This window comes from Dunckerocampus dactyliophorus, chromosome 13 (genome assembly GCF_027744805.1).
Source record: "Dunckerocampus dactyliophorus isolate RoL2022-P2 chromosome 13, RoL_Ddac_1.1, whole genome shotgun sequence".
Classification (NCBI taxonomy): domain Eukaryota; kingdom Metazoa; phylum Chordata; class Actinopteri; order Syngnathiformes; family Syngnathidae; genus Dunckerocampus; species Dunckerocampus dactyliophorus.
In genome coordinates this window covers 6,604,308-6,627,856 of record NC_072831.1, presented here as the reverse complement: position 1 = coordinate 6,627,856, position 23,549 = coordinate 6,604,308, and the positions used below count along the sequence as shown (strand labels likewise).

At 42.0% G+C, this 23,549-nt stretch overlaps 2 protein-coding genes across 5 annotated transcripts in view; both read left to right on the top strand.

Annotated features, from left to right (window-relative positions):
• The window catches only part of galnt16 (UDP-N-acetyl-alpha-D-galactosamine:polypeptide N-acetylgalactosaminyltransferase 16), a 37,013-nt gene extending 17,180 nt beyond the window's left edge, over positions 1-19,833 (top strand). The window contains exons 5-15 of the mRNA XM_054796789.1: positions 3,959-4,024; positions 4,484-4,605; positions 7,634-7,721; positions 7,932-8,016; positions 8,398-8,501; positions 10,974-11,100; positions 11,216-11,308; positions 14,070-14,153; positions 14,585-14,711; positions 15,096-15,212; positions 19,246-19,833. Coding sequence (XP_054652764.1) covers positions 3,959-4,024; positions 4,484-4,605; positions 7,634-7,721; positions 7,932-8,016; positions 8,398-8,501; positions 10,974-11,100; positions 11,216-11,308; positions 14,070-14,153; positions 14,585-14,711; positions 15,096-15,212; positions 19,246-19,389 — 1,157 coding nt within the window. The 3' untranslated portion in view covers positions 19,390-19,833. The remainder of the gene's footprint in view (positions 1-3,958; positions 4,025-4,483; positions 4,606-7,633; positions 7,722-7,931; positions 8,017-8,397; positions 8,502-10,973; positions 11,101-11,215; positions 11,309-14,069; positions 14,154-14,584; positions 14,712-15,095; positions 15,213-19,245) is intronic.
• Positions 19,834-20,823: 990 nt separating this feature from the next.
• The window catches only part of numb (NUMB endocytic adaptor protein), a 55,782-nt gene continuing 53,056 nt past the window's right edge, over positions 20,824-23,549 (top strand). For 3 of the 4 annotated variants that reach the window (XM_054795726.1, XM_054795727.1, XM_054795725.1), the window contains exon 1: positions 20,824-20,985. The gene's annotated coding sequence lies outside the window, so the exon portion shown is untranslated. The remainder of the gene's footprint in view (positions 20,986-23,549) is intronic. The other variant, XM_054795728.1, reaches the window with a different exon arrangement.

Below are 23,549 nucleotides of genomic sequence, written 5' to 3'. Positions count from 1 at the left end.
TAACCCTCAGGATCTTTGAAGAAGTTTTAAATGACCGTCTTACTGCGTCCAACCTCAGCAGCAATGCCGCGCTGTGAGAGGCAAATACGGGAGCCCAAAGGCCCATATAGAGCATTTTGTTTAATATCAGCTTCATTATAGGGAAAAATTGAGATGCCGATATTATCGGACATCCCTGGTAGTGTCTATACATCTATCTGTAATTTCTATTGTGTTACGACCCCTCCGCCGAGCCACATGAGGATAGGTTGTCAGTCTGCACACACACACCCACACAGTATACACCAGCTGTCACACTTCCTGAGGAGCATCACGACCACGCTAATGCATTCTGTCTCCCTCATGCACACGCACACACTTTACACAGCGACACACACATATGCATGCATGCATGTGCACACTCTGGAAAGCCTCACAAAAGCAGTTTTGTACGTAGAACAAATTCAATCAGTGAGGATTACAAGTCATGGTGTTTAAGGATGTATCACTATCAGGGCGGAGGAGGGATCTACGCACACTCACCCTCTAATGCGAATCTTCCCAATGCATTCATTCCCCTACGCATATCATGTAGGAACAACCAATGAATGATGTTAATGTGTGTTTGGGTACACACAAATTAGTCATATAAGCAACAACAAACTGTCCTAACATCCATTCCCCGTTTAAAACTCTTAAATTCACTTTGTTCCAAATGTGAAAGTGGACAAATGAAGAAAAATGTCACTCAGCCGCACCACTCTGCGTGCATTCACTTACTTTACTTGTGCCATCACTTCGTGACACGACCCGCCGTTACTGCAACTTGACTTGGCGAAGGATTCTTTGAAGCTGCCTTGGTTACTGTATGTACAGTACGTGATGTCACTGTGGTCCTCGGACCGCGTACCAGTTCCGTTCCGTTGTACGGTGTCACTCACGCTGAACACAGACCACATGAGGGACATACGAAACCTAGCAGGAGAAAGGTGAAATACAAGGATTACATGCAACAACTCCTTACTTTGATCCCTGTGGTTGTCTTGGGCACGGGAAGGGGCGTTGCAAGGGAGGGAGAGACAGGCTTTTTTGGGAGGAGGAAGTGTCAGGAATGAGACTACGACGCTGCTTTGTTGTCAACGTCAACTTCATAGGAGCAGATCCTTTCACATGTTAAAAAATGCCATTTTTATCCTTCATGATAGTTTGGGCGGCTTGGACCGGGCATGCAACCAATGTTCATTTCTCCACTTTAATTTGACTTCACGTTCCTTTCCTTTGACGCATTGATAGCCGTGATACCAATCCTAAAGTATCTCAAACTGCATTGCGCACTTGTGGACAGTAATCCCTCGTTTATTGAGGTTAATTGGTTCTACCACCGACAGTGATAAGTGAATTTCCACAAAGTATGATTCTTTATTTATAAATGGGATATTTTGGGAGTTAGAGCATAGAAAACCTGTTTACAACCTTTTAAATGCGAGTTTTACCATTGTTAGAGCCCCTAGGCATGAAATAACACCCCTAAAGTCACCTGTACACTCATATTACCCAACATAGTACAGGTAATAAAAGTAAATAAGCCATTTAAGACATAAATTGTCATGCTCCATGAGTTAGCTCGCGTGACGGTTTGGTTTATTTTCCCTTTTATGTTCCTGTTTGATGCCATTATTTTGGTATACGTCCCTTTCGGTTTCGTCCTGTGTTTTTCCTGCTTTGCCTTTCTGTTCACTCGCACCTGCCACTAATTTGTGTTGTTGATATTTAGTCCAGGTGCGTGCTCCTTTGTTTGTCGGAGCATTGTCTATTGTACAGCTCTTTGTTGGTATCCTGTGGCTGCCCGGCAGCTATTATTATTAAATAGACTTTTACATGCATTTACGTCCTGGTCTCTGCAACTTTGGGGTCGTTGCCACGGCGCCACAAAGTGCAAAACGTGACATACCGTAAATAAGACTGGTGCTTGTCTGTGTTGCTCTAATGTGTTCCCAAGGAGAGCTAAGTAGGGCATGGACAGGAAGTGATGCCAGGGGTTCAGACTTGTATTTCAGCTTGGCTTGGCCTACGGCAGCAACAGTGGCTTCCACTTTGAATGCGTCTTCTCAATGCCTTATATTTGTATTTTACTTCATTTAGCCATTTTTATGCTTGAAAATGATTAAATTAAGCAAAAATACATAGCATTTGCTTAAATGTGCATATTTTCGACTTATAATAGGCCGTATTCAACCTTGAAACAGCATGATTTATTAACGATGTATTTTTGAAAAGCAGGATCGGCTGAAGCGTGGAAATTCGAACCGCAAAGACGGTGGTGGCGAGGGACGGCTGTATTAGCAGCTTGACTAAAAGATTAATTTTAAAAAACAACACAGTGCTTGGATAGTCCAGCATTTTATTTTATCATCATGAGAACATTATTATCTATTTGATCATCATGAACTATAATAAACATCAAGTCATCAATTAAACAACTAGAGAAGCACTTGGCGAGCGCAGACCTCCGCCAAGCGCAATAGTCTTATAGTTCTTCCATATCCCATTTCCTGCAATTCCTGAAAGATTTATCCAAAACCAGTCCAAATTCAGAACTTTTCAATTTAATTTGAACACAAACAAACAAACAAATAAACTAGAAAAGCACTCAGAGAGCGCGGACCTCCGGCAAGTGCCAAAGTTCCCCCCATGTTGTGATTTACACTATTAATATTAATCCTACATTTATTTTATCTACATATTTAGATTGCTAATAGCAATGCTAACATACTAACATTAGCATGCTAACATGTAGCGTAATAGTGGTAGGTGTTTATATAAGTGAAAATAGCTATGAAAAGGGCTAAAAATGCTAGCTCGCTAGCAATGCTAACGTTAGCATGCTAACACCTACAATGTTAGTGTTAAGTCTTTATATAAGTGTCTACCTATGCAAATGGCTAAAAATGCTGCTAAAGTAGCATGCTAGCAATGCTAACATGCTAACACCTAGTACCTAGTACAATGTACGGGGAAGGCTAAATGTCCCGAATGAGTTAAGAATTTTAACTTTGGAATGGTCTGAATCGGTTGAGAAATGTGGAAGTAGTAGTATAAGCAATAGCAGTTTTATGGAAAAGTGTGAATTTAATTTTGAATTTTCTTTTCGGCATAAATGTTGGTAGTCTGAATGTCCTGAACGTGAACAGTTTGATGTTGGAATGGCTTGAGTCGGTTGAGAAATGTGGCAGTAGTAGCAGGTAATTACTTGTAGGGAAAAGGGTGAATTTTGGATCACCCCCAAAATGTAATCAGTTCTTCCATATGCCATTTCCAACAATTTCTGAAAATGTAATCCAAATCCATTCAGAGCTTTTCAAGTTATTTTGACAAGCAAAAAAACGGCAAAAACCTCACCTCCGCACTGCGCTTGTGCTTTGTGCTGTGCTTGGCGGAGGTAATTATGTGGGTTTAAGTTTACAAGATGCAGAGCCAATATGCATGTCCACGGTGCTCCACCGCTGTACTTTACTTGTCCTTTTATCCGTTCCTAATAATAATAATATTCCCAGTATTTCCATGGTGTTAATGTCAGCATAACCTGAAAGATCATTTCAATATCCTGCTGGAAATACAGCAGTGAATCTGTTGTTTTCACTTTGCTTTGCATAACGTTCTTTCATGTACTGTGTGCGTTGTATGATCTATCGGTGCTCTGTTGCATGTGTCTGTTACTCTATTTACCACTGCTACTGCTAAAAAAAATTAAGTTGGGTATGTCACGGATTTCACTTATCGCGGGCTCTTTTGGGAACCTATCCCCCGCGATAAACGAGGGAACACTGTACTCACTTTTCTCACTTTTGCGCACTGTAGCAACACATATGCCAACTGAAGGATGTTTTGCGATACGTTTAGGTCGCACACTGTGTGATGTGTACTCAAGTGAGTGTGTGTCCTCCATCCTAACACGTCCCCCCTCTACTCGTCTTCCCAGCTGATGACTGCCAGCTGCTCGCTCAGATCCCCAAAGTGCTTTGCCTGAGGAACGGCAGAAGAGAGGGTAAGTGTGTGTGTATGTGTGTGTGTGTGTGTGTGTAATTAGTGTAACAACACAGCAGCGTTGGTGACGCCAGCATCGTTGTCGCCGTCACGTGGCAAGCGCAAAGGTGTCAAAAAGTGTCGCATTCCCGCGCTGCAAACAAGAGGCGGCGGGGTGTCAACATGCTTTAGTGCACCCCGCCCCCCCAAACACTTGAGTGCACTCATCACTTCATCACACAGGACACGCACGGCGTCACGGGCCAAATATGCAGCACTCCAACAAAGCCGCCTCATTGCCGGAGACAGCTTAGCTCACCAGAGTCATGCTAAATCATCTTGTCAGGAAAGATCCCATTCAATTCCAGGACATTAAAACGCAATTCCACTGTTAAGTTGGGACTGAGATGCGTTCAAGTGGTGGTGATACGTGTCATCAAGTCATCAATGACCCCGTGAAAATGTCGCCGCCCCCCCTCAGGCCTGATCCGATCCCGCGTGCGAGGAGCCAACTCGGCATCGGCCACCATTTTGACCTTCTTGGACAGCCACTGTGAGGTCAACACTGATTGGCTGCAGCCCATGATCCAGCGGGTCAAAGAGGTAATAAAACACACAGGCACACACTCATCATACATTCCGCATGCATGCATCTTATCTTCCCAGCCTGTTTGCACTTCCTTCTCCAGCCTGGAATGTGTCCCAACACTTTTGTCAGTGCTGGTCAACTGGTAGCGCATGAGCCAAACTGGGCCCATGAATGACATCACGACCGAACTGCAAACTCAGTTCAGGCTAACTAGCGAACTAACTATAGCATCTTGACTGGCTTTTTAAAGTAGGTCCTTAAAAGCAGCAGGGCGCTCCTGTCATACAGAGGATCTTTGAAGAGCTTTTTTGCAGTAGTTCTGTCACGCTCCGTGTTTTAGTCTGCGTGACTTTTTTTTGTATCACTTTTATGCCGTAGTTCCAGTTTTGTTGTATGCTCTTATTTTGTCGTTCTTCCTGTTTTGCCTGTGCTGTTTTCTGTTGGCTTTACGTTAAGGTTCCTACACACGTGCCTCTCATTTGTGTTTGATGATTTAGTTGAGCCTTTGGAGTCTGACGGGTGTCGGAGCGTTGTGCGTGTTTGCAACTGCTCATTGTTTGATCCTTGCCGCTGCACGGCAGCTATCATTATTAAATCAATACTCTTTACCCGCAATCGGGTCTCACCTCTCTGCACACCTGGGGTGAGCCAAGACGTGACGAGTTCTTTAAAAACAGCAGGGCACTCCTGTCATACAGAGGATCTTTGAGTAGCTTTTTTGCAGTAGGTCCTGAAAAACAGCAGGGCGATCCTGTCATATAGAGGATCTTCTTTGACTTGTGTTCTTGCAGTAGGTCCTCAAAAACCGCAACAGCAGAGCACTGCAGTGATATAGAGTCTCCTTTGAGGTTGTTTTTTATTTTTTACAGTTAAAAACAGCAGAGCATGCCTGTCATATAGAGGATCTTTGACTAGCTTTTTTTTAAACAATAGGTCCTCAAAAACAGCATAGTGCTTCATTGATGATTTTTTTTTTACTGTAGGTCCTGAAAAATAGCAGAGTGCTTTTGTAATGTAGAGGATCTTTAAGTAGCTTTTTGCAGGGATCCCCTGTCACTTAGAGGATCTTCGACTACCTTTTTTTTTATACAGTAGGTCCTTAAAAACAGAAGAGCACTCCTGTAATTTAGAGGATTCTTAACATTTTTTTCTTTACTGTAGGTCCTTAAAAACAGCAGATTGCTCTTGTAATGCAGAACTTTAAATTAAAAATAGCAGGTCGCTCCTGTCATGTACTGTAAAGCATATAGAGTGTTTACATAGAGGATCTTGGACTAGCGTTTTTGCAGTAAGTCCTTGCAAACAGCAGGGCGCTCCTGTCACATACATGCGTCACCTCATCCTGAAGTACATTCCCAGTCAATATGTGATTTGTGGCCGATTCCACTGAGTACAAATGTATTTTCTTTTCAAAGGGGAATGTTAATTAGAAACATGTTTTCCAATGAGTAATGTTTATGGGCGTCGTGACCATGGCAATCGCTGTCTTAAATGGATGTGATTGTGGTTTTTAATAGCTCGCTTTTAAACAACAATACAACAACAGCCTTTAAGTGGGGAAAGCTGGGTATTGCTCTGGCATGTTTTCCCCTTCACATGCTCCGTAAACCTCACACAAGTTATTATTTCATGTATCACGGACTCGCTGTTGCGTGGATTATTTTTAGAAATCTGTCACAGGCCGAGCCTGGGCCTTTAAGAAGAATTGCATTGTGGGAAGTTGAGTGTTGTAGTTCTGTGCTTTCGCTCTAGTCTCTCTCTTCTGTCTGCACCGCCCATTGTCTTCTGCGTTCTGATTGGCTGTAGACCACTGTCAGTCAGTCTCCTTCGTGCCGTCTCTTGTTGTGGTCACGGCCAGCAAACTAGCTATCTGTGTGAGCTGCTTGCTAACCGCTAATACTGTAAACAATGGAAGAAACGGAAGAAGCTAACCGCGTGTGACTCTGAACGCTGTGTGGTTGCAAGTTTTCTCCCCTCCAAAATGTCGACGAAACGTTCTGCACCCTAAAGGCAGAGAAAGCCAGCCATCGCACAAAAAGTTGGACTTCTGGACATGCTGAACTTCAGGAAGGCAGAAGTTACGCGGCTGTAGGGCGCCGTTACAGAATAAATGGATCTTTGATTCATGTAGGACGAGGAGGGGGAGTAAAATACGAAAACAGGAGCAATATGTTTCCACAAGGATACAAAAACGCTACAGCCCAACGGGCCGAGTAGGCCGAGTAGGCACGGTCAGAGGATTGAAATACACGTGAGTCGCTTCATAGTTTCTTGTGTCCAACCTTGTTGGTTGGTCATTAAAATTCAAACAAACTTGGAGAGTGTTTAAACAAGAGAGAAATGTGAGAGAATGTTAATGCATGTCTGAGAAAAGTGTAGAAAGTCATTTTAAGTTGGTATTATTAGCAATGTTACGATTAAGTGGCCTCTTAATTCCTGAAATCAGTTCAATAAAATGCCCTCAATCGCTTAGTAAACACATTTCAAAGTATAAAATGCACGTATAAGTCCTCATCACTCATGAATGATAATGTAAGATGATCCATGACCAGATTGAGTCATTCGCTTTTGCGTCTCACAGCAACTGTGGTGTGTTCAAGAACCGCCAAACAAAGTGTGAAATGTCAACGCTTGATGAAAAACCATGATTGGTGAAGCATAAAGACACAAACATGTAGTAACTGTGGGCTTTTTTTTTAACAGTCGTACATGCATGCTGTGACATGCTCAGATGTGTTTTCTGCGGAAGAAAACGACCTAATTTTGGAGGAGAAAAAAAACCCAAAGCATTTTTTTGGACCGAAAATCAGCAAATTTGAAGAGCCATGAACGCAGAATTGAATATATCCACTGTAATGTTAAATATATACTGTATGTCTTTGCTTAATGATGCTGATTATTATTATTATATGTTTAAATGACAATATTTAGTGACATAAGAGGGTGAAACTGTAAGAACCAGCTCTCGCTATGCTGCGGGGCTGTTGCACCCCTCCACAACGTGTCCTCCTCTGATTTTGTTGCTCTGTTGTTGTTTTTTAGGAGCATACGCGAGTAGTGAGCCCCATCATCGATGTCATCAGCCTGGACAACTTTGCTTACTTGGCGGCCTCGGCTGATTTGAGAGGAGGTCAGAGAGCAGTGAATCCCACACAGTAACAGCTGGGAAAACAGCTGGGGGATGAGGAAGTCCCCCTGAATCACAAAATACCCTTTACGATGCGCTGAATCCCGCCAAGAACATGTTGAAAACTCAACATGAGAACGCTCCTCTGCTTCTTGTAAAGGATCGTCTTTCTGTCGTGACTGATGTCTCTTCTTTTGTCTTTTTTCTCAACAGGATTTGACTGGAGTCTCCATTTTAAATGGGAACAGATCCCCATTGAGCAGAAAATGGCCAGAAGTGACCCAACGCAGCCAATCAGGTTCACTCTTACAATCAAATTAAGGGTTAGGGTAAATGTGAAAGCATACAGACGCACCCTAAAATGTAATAAATTCCTTCTCTAGCAAGTGTGAGGCTGGTCTCAAGTGAACTCCTTTGGGTGACAGGTTTTGAAGAGGGACATAAAAAATGAAAATGTTTTACTTACAAGGGCGCTGCATGCAGTTTCTGCAGTGTTGAACACCTTGAGGAACAATGCGGTATTACAAGACAGTGACTTACTTGCATACATATTCCTTTTTTCTGTGTGCAGAACACGGGTCTCGATTTTATTTGGATCCCGTTCGAATGTTCTAGATATTTAGAACGATACCTCTGTGTTCACGTGCCATAGAAGTCTGCTCTGTGCACTTCCTTTTAGGACTCCTGTCATTGCCGGTGGGATTTTTGTGATGGACAAGAGCTGGTTCAACCACTTGGGCCAGTATGACACCCACATGGACATCTGGGGAGGGGAGAACTTTGGTGAGTTGCCCGTAATTCTTAACATACAACACGTGTCTAAATGGGAAATAACTAGCAACGTCGCAGTGATGTTTTTACTGAAGGTGGGCTAAGTTACTTCAAGTCATGTCACATGTTTGGGAAGCCACTTGATACCACTTGAAATTTTTACCCAGCACTAAAAAAACTGCATTCTCCAGTCACATATTTACTTAGGCAGCCGGTGTCTCTGCTGCCCCACACAGAAGTGAAAGGACATGGAGAGTCGGCACACATGTAGTTTGGAAATGAGTCCAAACTACAACACCATACTCATTGTAAATGCTCAAATTTACGCCGCTATTCAATTAACCACAGAGTCTCTGATAGTTGCTGGGTGCGTGGTTTATAAAAGCAAATACCCGCTGGGGTCTCTAATCAGCGCAGTGAAAAAACATTGTCGTTAACAGCCGTGGTTGTAGTTTTTTCTTTAATTACAGTAATCCCTCGTTTATCGCAGTTAATTGGTTCCAGACCCGACCGTGATAAGTGAATGGCCGCCAAGTAGGATTTCTTATTTAGAAATGGAATAGTTTCGTAGTTTCGAGCATAGAAAACCTGTTTACAACCCTTTTAGCATTATTAGAGCCCTCTAGACATGAAATAACACCCCTATAGTCACCTTTACACTCATATTACCCAATATAGTAGACATAATAAGAGAAAATAAGCTATTTAAGACATAAATAAGACTCGTACTTGTGTGTGTTGCTGTAATGTGCTATAATGTATTCCGGTGAGAGGGGAGCTGAATGGGGAGTGGACAGGAAGTGACATCGGGGGTTCAGGGTTGAGTTTTTACCTCGGCAACAGTAGCTGGTGTCAGGGATTATTGTGCCTGTTGTGAGATCATTCAAACATGCAATAAAAGCCTGTTGTTCCGGTGATGAAGTCTGGTGCTTGTGTGTCTCACCGATCATTACAGTAACATTACTGACACCTGTTGAGCAGAGCAGAATACTACATATCATCACAACGTCTTTGAATGTTATTTCAGAATGCTTTATATTTGTATTTTAGTTCATTTAGCCATGTTTATGCTTGACAATGCTTAATTTACGCCAAAAAACATAACATTTGCTTAAATATGCATATTTTATGACTAATTAAAGGCCAAATTCAACCGCAGAACAGCATGATTTATTAGTTAATTAAAAAACTGTGACAGAAAGAAGCCGTGAAATACGAAACACAAAGCGGTGAGGGATCACTGTATACTTGTTAATCATAAATACCCGTGTGGTCAACGAGAGCAACCTTTTTTCCTTTCTATTTTCTCAGTCGCTCTGAATCACTCCCAAATAAAATAATAATAATAATAATAATAATAATAATGCATTTTATTTGTAAGTGCCTTTCAAGGAACCCTGTCACGGTCTGTTAGGATTCGGGTGCGGCTGTCAAGTGCTTGACCCCCAGTATGCAGAGACGAGGCGGTGGTGTGCCAAAATAAAGGTCTTTTAATGGTGTATGTACAACAACACAGGAACAAAAAGCGACACAGTGGAAGGTGGGGAAAAACAACATAACAATTAAATAATTCCAAGGCAGTTCAACAAGTAAGGAGACCGTCTAGGTGACACCACCGGCGAGAGTACGAGGAGCAGCGACAATGAACCAGCGCTGTACATTAGACGGCGCTGGCCTTTTAACCGCCGCTAATGTTGGTTGGAGCCAGCTGCGCGACATCCAGGAGTGAAGTGGCTGCCTCTTCCTCCCCGCAGGAAGTACAGCCCTCCAAAATAAGAGCGCAGGACAGGAAGCACTCGCTCCTGTCCTGCGAAACGTGACAAACCCAAGGACACTGTACATAAAAGTCAAAAGCAACGCACACATACAATTAAAAAAATACACACATAAATAAAAATAAAACTACGTGTTATATATATATAGGTAGGTAAAGAAACACCCTGGATATGGTTACAGCATTTACAGTAAAAAATAATCATTTTTCATCGCATCACCACCACTTATTAATAACAAACTTTTTTCACTACTGTGCCCTCTTCTGGATTTGGTGGGGAACCGACCCACTCGACACTAATGTAAATTCTTTACCTGTTGCTCCACTAAGCCGCCTATATTGTGTATACGTTTTCATACTTTTAATTGTTCTAATTGTATGCTTTGATATGAAACCAATAGGCACGTCTGTCTTCCATGCTTTGTAAATCCAACAGGAGGTTAAATCCCTTTAGTGCGGCCAAGTAGTATTTTCTTGCCAAGCAAACAAGCTGACATTTGAGACCGCAACAGGACAAGCATGACTACATGATGTCGTCATGAGTCTTGGACGCTGCAGAGGTCCAGCAGCCAAACCTGTCCTTGCAATGTTGCGAGCGTGTGTGTAAATGAAGCGGCATGACACATTTCGCACTTAATGTTCACATGCATCCCGATGATGATGATGATGATGTGGATGTGACAACCCTTATCACGCCTGTCTCTGTGCAGAACTGTCATTCCGGGTGTGGATGTGCGGGGGTAGCCTGGAGATCCTACCCTGCAGCCGCGTGGGTCACGTGTTCAGGAAGAGACACCCGTACGACTTCCCTGAAGGCAACGCTCTTACCTACATCAAGTGGGTGCATGTACAGTACGCTGCAGGGTGAGATAGCAACATACTCTGACACTACTGTGTGAAATCTGTCTGTGTGTGCGTGTGTGCGTGTGTGTGTGTGTGTGTGTGAGAGCAGGAACACGCGGCGTGCCGCTGAGGTGTGGATGGACGAGTACAAGCAGTACTACTACTCAGCCAGGCCTTCAGCCCAGGGCAAAGCTTTTGGCAGGTTTGTCTGTTTATTGTGAATGTAAAGTAGACATTAAAATAATACAAATATTTACATGTTTGGTGTTTTATTATTAGAACACAAGTTGATTAAGATATGTAAGCAAAAAAAGTAAATAAGAATAATAATCTGTTATGTTTTTATAGCAGTTTTTGAGAGTAGACTTTTTGGTCCTTTAGGGACCCAAAAGGGTGGGATATTTGAAATCTGACCATGCAAAAAATAACAAAGCAGTAAAATCAATTTTTACTACTAATCTTATGTATAGTTAAGCTTGATCTTTGACATGGAGCCCCAGCCCCCTAACATTTATCATATGGAAAATAACTCATTTTGTATGGATTTTTCTAACCCAAAACAGTGACGGAATTAAATCAAATGGGCTTTTAGAGGGTTAAAATAATAAACATATTTACATGTTTGCTGTTTTTTTATTAGAGCCCAAATTGATTGCGATATCTAAGCAAAAAAAGTTATGTTTTTACAGCAGTTTTTTGGGAGTATATATTTGGGAGAAGACGTTTTTGTCTCTAGGGACCCGAAAGGGTGGGAAATTCATGGGTGAACCCTTTAAATGCCCATTTGATTTAATTATGTCACTGTTTTTGCTTAGAAAATCCATACAAAGTGAGTTATTTCCTATATAATAAATGTTAGGGGGCTGGGGCTCCATGTCAAAGATCAGGCTTGATGTTACATAAGATTAGCAGTAAAATAGATTTTGATGTAAAAAATTTTTTTGCATGGTCGGATTCCAAATTTGCCACCCTTTCGGGTCCCCAGAGGACAAAAAGTCCCATTGACTTCCATGATAAACACCATTTTCATTGCATTGTAATAAGACAATAGAAACACGCATTTTGTAATTTCAGTGTTTTATTTTGTTGAAAAATAGTCCCATCTGTTTAGAACAGGTTGGACAATTTTCACATAGTAGGTGATAGTGTTTCCTACCCGAAAAAAATACATTGACTTCCACTATAGGCCCCATTTTTCACCCCATTGTAATTAAACCATTCAGAGGCCCCCCTTTTTAAGAAGGGGGAACATAGGGTGTGTTCCAACTATTGTGGGATCACACTCCTCAGCCTTCCTGGTAAGGTCTATTCTGGGGTTCTGGAGAGGAGGATCGGCCGAATAGTTGAATCTCGGATTCAGGAGGAGCAGTGTGGTTTTTGTCCTGGTCGTGGAACTGTGGACCAGCTCTTCACTCTTGGCACGGTCTTTGAGGGTGCATGGGAGTTTGCCCAACCAGTCTGCATGTGTTTTGTGGACTTGGAGGGGGCATTTGACCGTGTCCCTCAAGGAATTCTCTGGGGAGTACCCCAGGAGTATGGGGTATCGGATGAGCTAATTCAGGCGGCTCGTTCCCTGGATGACCGGTGCTTTGCATTGCCGGCAATAAGTCGGACACGTTTCCAGTGAGGGTTGGACTCCACCATAGCTGCTCTTTGTCACCGATTCTGTTCATTACTTTTAGGATTTCTAGGCGCAGCCAGGGTGTTGAGGGGTTCCGGTTTGGTGGCTGCACGATTGGGTCTCTGCTTTTTGCAGATGATGTGGTCCTGCTGGCTTCATCGAGCTGTGACCTTCAACTCTCAATGGGTCGGTTCGCAGCCGAGTGGGAAGTGGCCGGGATGAGGGTCAGCACCTCCAAGTCTGAGTCCATGGCTCTTGCCCGAAAAAGGGTGGAGTGCCATCTCCGGGTTGGGGATGAGATCCTGCCCCAAGTGGAGGAGTTTAAGTAACTTGGGGTCTTGTTCATGGGAAGGATGGAACGCGAGATCAACAGGCGAATTGGTGCGGCGTCTGCAGTGATGCAGGCCCATTAGTCTATAGTGGTGAAGAGGAAGCTGAGCCGAAAGGCAAAACTCCCAATTTACCGGTTGATCTACGTTCCTACCCTCCCCTATGGTCATGAGCTTTGGGTAGTGACCGAAAGGACAAGATCGCGGGTACAAGCGGCTGAAATAAATTTTCTCCATAGGGTGGCTGGGCTCTCCCTTAGAGATAAGGTGAGAAGCACTGTCATCCGGGAGAAACTCGGAGTAGAACCGCTGCTCCTCCGCTTTGAGAGGAGCCAGATGACGTGGCTTGGGCATCTGGCCAGGATGCCTCCCGGACGCCTCCTTGGGGAGGTGTTCAGAGCATGTCTGACCGGTAGAAGGCCTCGGGAAAGACCCAGGACACGTTGGAGAGACTGTCTCGCTCAACTGGCCTGGGAACGCCTTGGGATCCACCGGGAGGAGCTTGGTGAAGTCTGGGCTTCATCAAGCTCTGGGCTTCATAATTTCTGGGAAGTGTGGGCTTCCCTGCTTAAGCTGCTCGGATAAGCAGTAGAAGATGGTTGGATGGATGGATGTAGTTAAACAATACAGTAGAAACATGCATTTTCTAATTTAATTGCTTCATTTAGTTGAAAATTAGTCCAATTTGTCATATTTACTGTTTAGAATGAGAGCAGACAATTTTCACATTGTAGGTGATAAGTGTTTCCTACCGAATTTTGTGACTGGTGAGTTTCAGCGGAGGGTGGCGCTTAATGACGTAATGGTCCATGACGAGCATGATGGCCATGAAACATTTGCAAAAAAGTCATGATCACCATGAAAAGCAAAGCAAATGTGTTCAGAACTACAAACAAGCTGCTCTGCTGTCGCTACTTGCAGTTGGGAGTTGTTTGTTTTTTTGTTCATTCTCCGTCTATCTTGCTTGTTGACCTCCCTTTTCCTCTCTCCTCCTCATCGTGGTCACGGTGCAGCATCGCCGACCGCCTGACGCTGCGACGGAAGCTGAACTGCAAGTCTTTTCGCTGGTACATGGAGAACGTCTACCCTGAGCTGAGGTATCAGTCAGACACGTCATTGATGGGAGATGCTTGGCTGCTTTTTATGAGATTGTGTTTAGTGGTGATGCATGCTGGGATCACCACAGAGGTTCTTGAAATAAATCATCACACTGCCCTCATTGTGTCCTCACACGCTGGATCAATTAAGTCAGAGGGGGGGGAATTTGTGATTTCATTTCAAAAAGAATATAAAGATAATAGATCTTTTTTTCCTGGCGTGTTAAGTAAGCAAACATACGCCCTGACTCAGTGGCCATGATGATTCATGCCTGATATCAGCACCAGGGAAACCCCGCCTGCCTGGCTGTGTTCACATCTCCACACCAGCTGTGGTCCTTCTGAGCAGAACCATCTATTTTATGTTGGTGGTGTCTTTTAACACTTACACGTTATTGCACGGCTGACCGGCATCCATCCTCTCCTTCCAGGGTTCCTGAGCAGGAGGCCGTCTCCAGCATCCTCAGGCAAGGGACTTTGTGCCTGGAGACCCGCGGGACAGATGGCCTGGGTCTGGCGGAGTGTAGGGGGGTCGGCGGCATCAGGCCCCAGTCACAGGTCAGGAATCACCCACTAGAGGGGCACAGAGCGTTTCTAATCTAATGTTTGTACGTGGAGCTTTTTGCCTTAACTCTTTTAAACAAAAGACGCATTTATACGTCGTTTTTTTGCGCAAGAGGCAAAAAGACGTGATGATGCAACTCCCCACTAACGCATTAACATTTCAGAGCAATTTTAAGCCATAAAAACGGCCACAAGGTGGCACAAGTGCATTTGATAAGAGCTCGGCAGGGATCATATCAACGGAAGAATGACACATGACAGGAAGGAGGAAGTGAGGGAGCGTGGTGGAGTGTAGCGTGCAGGAGGTTACGCACCGTGTCATAGTTGTGAATGATCATTTGTGGATGCAAACACCTAATGTAGCACTGTATTCTGCAGAGGTGGGAACTGATTGAGCCGCTGATCCGACAGCAGGATCTCTGCATGGCCATCACAGTCTTCACAGCTGGGTCGAAGGTCAAGATGGAGCCCTGCAACGCCAAAGAGCCGCGACAGGTCTGTGCTTGTTTTGCTTGTCGTTTCATTCTTGGATTTTGTACAACACGCATTCAACACCAAAGAGCCGTGACAGGTCTGTGCTTGTTTTGCTTGTGGTGTCATTCTTGGATTTGTACAACACGCAGTAAAAACAACGGAGGACACATCTTGGAAGTGACCGTTCTCTGTCCACCAATCAACACACTGCACTGTCTAGCTCCGCCCCTGTACTTTACCACCACACTCGGTACTCAAAAGCGGTATAAAAACTGAAAACCATGCGTGCTGGTTGGTGAAAAAAATCGAAAAAAAAACCAAACACGCAATAAAATATGTGATTTGAAAGGGCAGAGTTTAAAGGGTTGAATCGTGCTCTGCCAATCACTTGAATGGACTTTTTTTCCGGCGTGCTAACGTCATTGTGGAATGAACGTCGTTTAAAGCGATAAGAGCTGCTTCAGCAGATGCTCAGCAGCTCACAGCTTCACTGTGACGACCAGAACATTCCGCTGCCTGGAGAGTCCTTCATGTTATAGACGTGACCCCATACAGCGCTCCCATGACCTCAGACCTCACCCTCCCCTTCTCGCTCATTTCCCCAGTGAACCTGCATGTGCTCTGAAGGTGATTTATGACACAGAGGAGGGAGTTATTAAGTGGAAACATATGTCAGAACCAGTGGAACATTCTCCAGGGTTGTCCTCCTCATCGGCTAGCAGCCACGCTGAGACACTTTTTACTTGATTAGGTTATTTTTGATCAAATGCTACATTTTCTCTTATCATTTGTGTAATAAAACTGTCTTGAACACGATCCCATTTTTATCACCTTTGTTTTATTAGTATGAATTATTATTCCGTTTTTCCAAAAGCAGCTCATGATTAAATTGTAAATCACAGGAAAGTGTAATAAACTACATGACCTCATTGGCTGTTGCCGAGATATTAAATCAGCTCAACACTTCGTTGCGCTACATATAATGCATATAATACTTACAATGAGACGCAATCAAACAATTAGGCCTTTATCAGAAAATAAAGCTCAACTATGTCATCAACATAACCGAAAAGGTTTAAAATATCACGGAATCAAATAGAAATCATATGGCGCTGCAACGATTAATCGATGGTTAATCCATTACCCAGTTAATTGCCGAAAAGGTTTAAAATATCACGTAATCAAATAGAAACCACATGGCACTGCAAAGATTAATCGATGGTTAATCTATGACCCAATTAATCGCCGAAAAGGTTTAAAATATCATGTAATCAAATAGAAACCACATGGCACTGCAAAGATTAATCGATGGTTAATCTATGACCCAATTAATCGCCGAAAAGGTTTAAAATATCACGTAATCAAATAGAAACCACATGGCACTGCAACAATTAATCGAGGGTTAATCCATGACCCATTTAATCGCCAAAAATGTTAAAAATACGTAATCAAGTAGAAACCATATGGCACTGCAAAGATTAATCGATGGTTATTCCATGACCCATTTAATCACCGAAAATGTTTAAAATAATACATAATCAAGTACAAACCATATGGCACTGCAACGATTAATCAATGGTTAATCGATGACCCAATTAATTGTCGAAAAGGTTTAAAATGTCACGTAATCAAATAAAAAACACATGGCACTGCAACGCTTAATTGATGGTTATTCCATGACCCATTTAATCACCGAAAATGCTTAAAGATAATACGTAATCAAGTAGAAACCATATGGCACTGCAACGAATCATCGATTACCCAATTAATTGACAACTATTTTGGTCATCGATTCATTGTTTTTTTGGTTTATATATGTAAATATCCTCTGATTTCAGCCTCTCAAATGTGAGTTTGGTGAGTATGATGTATTTTTGTGCACATTTATTGTTTTACTGGAGCTATTTGACAAACATTTAGATTTTGTATTATTTAACATGATTGTAACAGAATATTCAAGTGACAACCTGGTGTTTGTGCACTTATTTGATCTGTCAGTTCAGATCTTCTATTTCTGAATAAAGAGGCGGATTTTTTTTTTTATTCTATTCATTGATTAATTGGAAAAAATAATTGACCAATTAATCGGTTATTAAAATAATCCTTTGTTGCAGCCCTAAATCCATATGCAAAACCCCAAAACATTACATTTAATGTGTTTGAAAATGACACCAAATTGAAACAATTAATGCAACTATTTTTAAGTAAATTCACATTATTTTCAACCACATTTGCCCTTATGACACATACAGTGTCAAGTAACCATAAGCAAAAAAAAAAACACTAATTATATTTCCAAATTAAATAAAATTGCCAAAAATAAAATAACACCACTTGTTTCACTTGTATTATCTGGAGTATTTATAGTGACACATACAGTATTCTTAGAGGGACACCTACATTGTCAAGTCATTGAATAGAAAGCGTGGAAATTAAATAAAATTGGAAGAAAAAAAATTCAGCTCCTTTTCAACCACTTTTTCCCCTTGTATAGATTATTTGGAGTATTTGTCGTGACATATACAGTTAGAGTGGCACATCCAGCGTCAAGTCATTGAATTAAAACCATATGCAAAAAAACCCATTGAACATATTGAACATATACACTGCTGATCAAAATCTTAAGACCAGTTGAAAAATTGCTAGAATTTGCATTTTGCACATTTGGATCTTAATGAGGTTTTAAGTAGAGCTACAATATGCAAAAGCAAGAAGGGGGAGTGAGACAAAAAGCACTTTGAAAAAGTAATTTATTGAAAACAAAAAATAAACTGAAATAGGCTGTTTATCAGCTGATCAAAAGTTTAAGACCACATGCTATAAAAGCCAAAATTTTTGCCATTTTCTGTCAGGCATTCACACTGTCATGCCCTCCTGATGGCTAAAGCTAAGAAGCTTTCTCTTTTTGAATGTGGTCGGATTGTCGAGCTGCATAAGCAAGGCCTCTCGCAGCGTGCCATTGCTGCTGAGGTTGGGAGCAATAAATCAGTCATTCTACATTTTTTTTAAAGACCATCGCTCAAAAAACAACAAAAAACTCTCCACACCAGAACAAAAAATGTTCTCAGTAGGACTCAGTAATGAGTAGCTCCACCGTTCTTGTTAATCACTTCAAAAATAGCCATCACTACATGTTCAGCCAATGCCTGTAAGAAATGACACCGTTTATTTCCTGGTGTGCACTGGTCAATACTGTAATGCCGCTTGTTGCGGGGAAGGAGAGACTCACGTCGCTGATGCACTTTAATGGCTTTATTAACAGCGGAGAACACTGCAGGACTTTACATCCACGCCAACATAAACACACTTCCCTACTATGTGATGTGCTACTGTTTGACTCATGCATGTTCAGGATTAAAACCATGAACCATGATAATAACAAGCATAGTAGTGCTGTACAACTTTTATCCGCAGTCCGCAGTGCCCTCTACTGGTCAACATTATTATTATTATTATTTTCCCTTTTTTCCCTTTTTTTTCCTCTACTGGTCAACATTCAAACTGGACGCCAACCTGTCTATAGAGGCCACCTGTCTATGGCGGCCACTTTTGCAGACTCCCTCTAATGGCCGCTATAGACAAGTTTGACAGTTATGGTCACACATACAGTGTCAAGTACTGTACAGGCAATTGAATAGAAACCATATGCAAAAAAACTCCAACAAAGCATTCAAATGAGTGTATTTATAAATAAATAAAAATGGCAAAATATATATATATATATATATATATATATATATATATATATATATTTTTTTTTTTTTTTTTTTTTGGAAGAAATTCAGTTCATTTAAAAAAAATGTTCCTATTATAGATGGACTATTTGAATTATTTATCCTTGTGAACACTTATTGTATGCACTCATTGTGCATTTTTGCGGTGTCTAATAAATATGAAACGAGTAGTAATTAGTGGTAAATGGTTGTGGTTTGCACGGCCATTCAACAGTGATTTTTTTTTCTCTGACTCATTCTGTTAGACTCACTGCTGTCACATTACCACACAATCTGAAATAGTGACATTCTTCACCTGGGGAAATTCCATTTTTGTGCAGAAATGGAAGCCAAAAGGCCCTGCCCTACAGCACACAGTCAGCGGATTCTGCCTGGACAGTCAGAGCCCCCCGGGACCCCTGGTCGTTGCTCAGTGTCGCCCCCAGGTGGCCAGCCAGGCCTGGGAGCCACAGGTCATCATCTGAGACACAGCAAAGTGAGGAGACAGGACCGGGAGAATGTTCCGGTAAACCAGGATGCTGGGAGTGAGTGGTTTCTTCTGGTCTGGAAACAAACACAAGTCCTTGCAGAGAAGCGTCCAGGTCTTCTGTGTGTCTTTTAAAGGATGCTGTGGCTCTTCTACGTAAACTAAACTTCTTTCTGTGTTCATCGCTGATTGCTTTGGATTGGAATAACGAGAACTGACTCAAAAACAACGTAGCATCTGATTCTAACAGAAAGGTCAGAGCCCCAAAAGGAGCGTTATTTATTGTTTTGCATGGTAGCACCCACGTTTGTTTGTCTTCACCCTTGTTCCTGTCCTGCTATGGAGTTTCATGTAAATACTTGAAGCATATTATATATTTGCTCGTTATTATTTGTGTGTAAAGTACTATATGTTCATTGTAAAATAAAAATGTAGTAATAAAGACGTCAGATGTGTTTTATTGTGATGTTTTGGGGCGTCCATTGATCAAAATTACTAACACCCTTCTATACAGTATATAAGGAAACCACTCTTTTCTTTTTCACATTTTTATTTATTATCATGGTTATAATAATCACATACTGGTATATTATCAGTTTTTTTAATTGTACATCTTTTTATATTATGTTATAATAATAATAATAATGTTATCACAATGATAGCAGTGTCATCTTTTATGTTATATTTATCATGTTTATATGAATTCTTTCATTATTACATTTTTCGCTTTCTTTTTTCTTATATTTAGAATAACTACTGTATATAAAAGTCCAGAACCATCATAAGTAAATATAATACAATAAAGAGAAGCAATTCTCTTTATTGTATTATATTTACTTATGATATAACTTTTTTTGTCTTACCTTTCTCACTTTTAAAATGTGTGGGTTTTTTAAAAATAAATGGTGCAGACGTTACGCATCAACACCACTAGAGGGCGTAACAACCTTATCACTTGTAGTTCAAAGGCTCACCTGTAGAATTTTAACAGCCTTGCCTCACCTCGAATGGATGATGGATGTTACGAATAATGACTGAGTCATTCAGAATTAGCATCAAAATATATATTTAAAAAATCATGACAGAAAATCATAAAAATGTATTTTAAGTGCCAGTCAGCTACAAGTGTTGTTAAGATTTACACCATGCGAGGTTATTAGAAGACACTTTTTTTCGGGCGTGTGGAAAGTGTAAAAATGTGATGTAAAGCCACACTATGTCATGTTAATTAAATAAATGAGCTGATGTTTGAGTGGTTTACCAGTATAACTAGTTTGATGCGCTTACAAATGAGAACAATCTCCAAATTCTCCAGGTTGCACCTTCACCTGTCCATCACCTCCGGCCTCAGCCGTCGACCAATGGGAAGGCGAGGGGGCGGTCCGTTGCTAGGGAGGAGGTTTGGTTGAGCCGCTCGCTCGCAGCCATTGAGCCAGAGGACTGGCAGCCAGCGAGTGTCTATCTGCCTCTTTCCGTGGAATTTCAATTATTTTATTTATTTATTTTTCTCTGCGCGGGGGCGACTGACGACTCCGTAGGGAATACGTGACGGGTTTACGGCGTGGCACAGTCTGGCTGGCACTGGTGGTCACAGGTAGGCACTCTTTACTAATTAGCCAGCCTTGCTAGCTCCGCCAAGCTAACATTAGCTAGTGGTTAGCTTACCTGCTAGAGACAATTTAATGTCATTTAGCTGCCGTTTAAACATGACAACATGACACTGGTGTCTAAATACAACACGGGGGACGCCCAGCATCTGGTAAATAAAAGATAGTTGCAGTGTGTTGTTACCTAGAGTCTCTAACGATGCTCAACTTACCTGGTTAACTTTGCTAGGTGAGCATTAATCAGCGAAAACTGATTGCTCTTTAATTTGTCACCTTATCGTCACCTGAGTGTGTGCGTGCGTGACAATAAAAACAGAATTGCGTCAAGCTACCGGGCAGGTTGACGTGGACACCCACTTGCATGCTTTATTACAGAGCTATTCACTTAAATTGTTCTTATTTTTTTCTCATTCAAATTCAACGGTTATAAATAAAAAACAAGTTTTTCTCCCGTGGTTGTCTTGCACACTGGATGTGGTGTTGCAAGGGAGGGAGGGACAGACTTATTGGGAGGAGGAAGTCTCAATAATGAGACCACTGTGCTGCTTAGTTATCACTGTCCCTTTCATAGGAGCAGATCCTTTGACATGTTCAGGAATACCATCTTTATCCTTGATGGTGGTCACGACAGTCAAATGGCTTAGACGAAGCATGCGGCCAATGTTGGTCGACATTTCTCCAATTTCTGAACATTGTACCATGTCTTAATTTCACTTCACTTTTCATCAACATAGCGGGAGACATAATTGAGATTAGAGTTATGAAAAAGAGCAAAAGTGACTACGTATTCTTCCGCTGCGTACGCAACTAGTTCTCTTTTACTTTTTGTACAGTATGAATAATTTATGGGAGTGTATGGTAACCATGAAACATCGCAAAACGAGGGCCGCCTGTAGTCGTCATGAATAAAGTAATAAAGCCATATGCTTTTGCTCTGTCACCGGTCCTTTTCGATCCCACGGACCAGCTCGTATTCCCCGCGGTCTCTGAAGACCAGGGGTGCTGGCGTTGGCGAACCTAATAGTTAACTAATTATGTTGTCATTTACTGATGTGTAAAGCAAAGACAAGCACAACATCAAATTAACACGACGAAGACGAAGACGAATACTGACTCAGCATCGGTACGAGCCCGGAGTACAGCGGGCATGACGTGCGTGAGTGACAGGCAGCATGTTTTTCCTGTCCCGTTTGTTGGTGACTGCTGAAAATCTAATCTTGGACAGGAATAGCAACAACTTCTTTGTTCATTTTTGCTTCTGAAAGTTTTCCGCTGAAAAGTTCGTTGTTGGTACCGGGTGGTTAGGGAGGCCTGCGGTATATGACAGGACAGCTCTGACCATTGCAGGAATCTACTGTAAAAATGTTAGTCGCAGCCAAGTGTTGAACTGAAGTCGATCTGATTTACGGGCCACATTTGAGCCACTGACTGCCAGTTGTGGTTGACAGTGGTAGAGTTTGTATTTTGTTTGTGTTTCCTGCTTCTCTGACAGAGCTGCCTGCTTGTTTCCATGGAGATAAACCACGTGCGTGTTTGCTTTTTTGTTGTTGTTCTCCTAAGCGTTGAATTTTAAAGCAATTGGCATCATTGCTTTAAAAGACACGAGGAGGAGGAGAAGAATAAGGCGAGGCTGAGTGATGACGCAACACAGGTTGATAAACTTGCTGTGCAACTGTGAAGCAATCAGAGGGCCTCGCTTTTTTTTGTTTTTTTGTCTGCTGACAGCAGGGAGATGGCTAAGTGCCCGACATACCTTTCCACTATTCAGCTCGTACAATAACTAGCAACTATTAGTGGCACTCATTTTAGCCATTGCCTTTATGTACTGTGCCTGAAGGGGATGGGGTGATAATTGGAAAGAGGTTGATATTTCCTAAAAGTGAAAACTTGTTATTAGGGATGTCCAATAATATCGGCCACCAATAATTATCGGCCCAATTTTGCCATAAAATGTGATATCGGTATCGTTTTTTTCCCCACAATGTAAGTCGATAAAGAGCTTTTAGTGCCAATGTTGCAAAATTACAACATTGTTGAATTATGTAGTTAATACTGTGCCGCTCACAAGCTTATGAGGAAGAAGTACCTCTTTACTTAGCTGGCAGAGCAACAACAAAGCTCACAATGAACTACGCAGGGCCATAGAAACCACACGTGTGTGTGTCTTACCATTCCACATACCATTCTTACTCACCATTCCTACTTACTCTTACTCAAGAGCTAAAAAAAAAAAAAAAACACAGCGCAACGAAATAGGTAGATAACAGACGAGACAATACCAACGAATAATGCTGAATAATCAGGAAGTGCTGTGGTCAAAATCATAGACGTAGAGGCCACATCGAGCGCTGAGCCCTACGTCAACGTCGCCACCATATTGCATGTGGCAAGGCTGCGCTGTAAGTGAATGCTAATAAATGTACTGGCTTTCATAAAGCGCCGTTCTGCAAAGACATTTAAGTTAATGCCAACTTTATGGATCCCACACAGCAGTAATTCACATTCCATCAGCTATAGAACACAAAGTAGTGCCGAAAAACCTTACACAGTC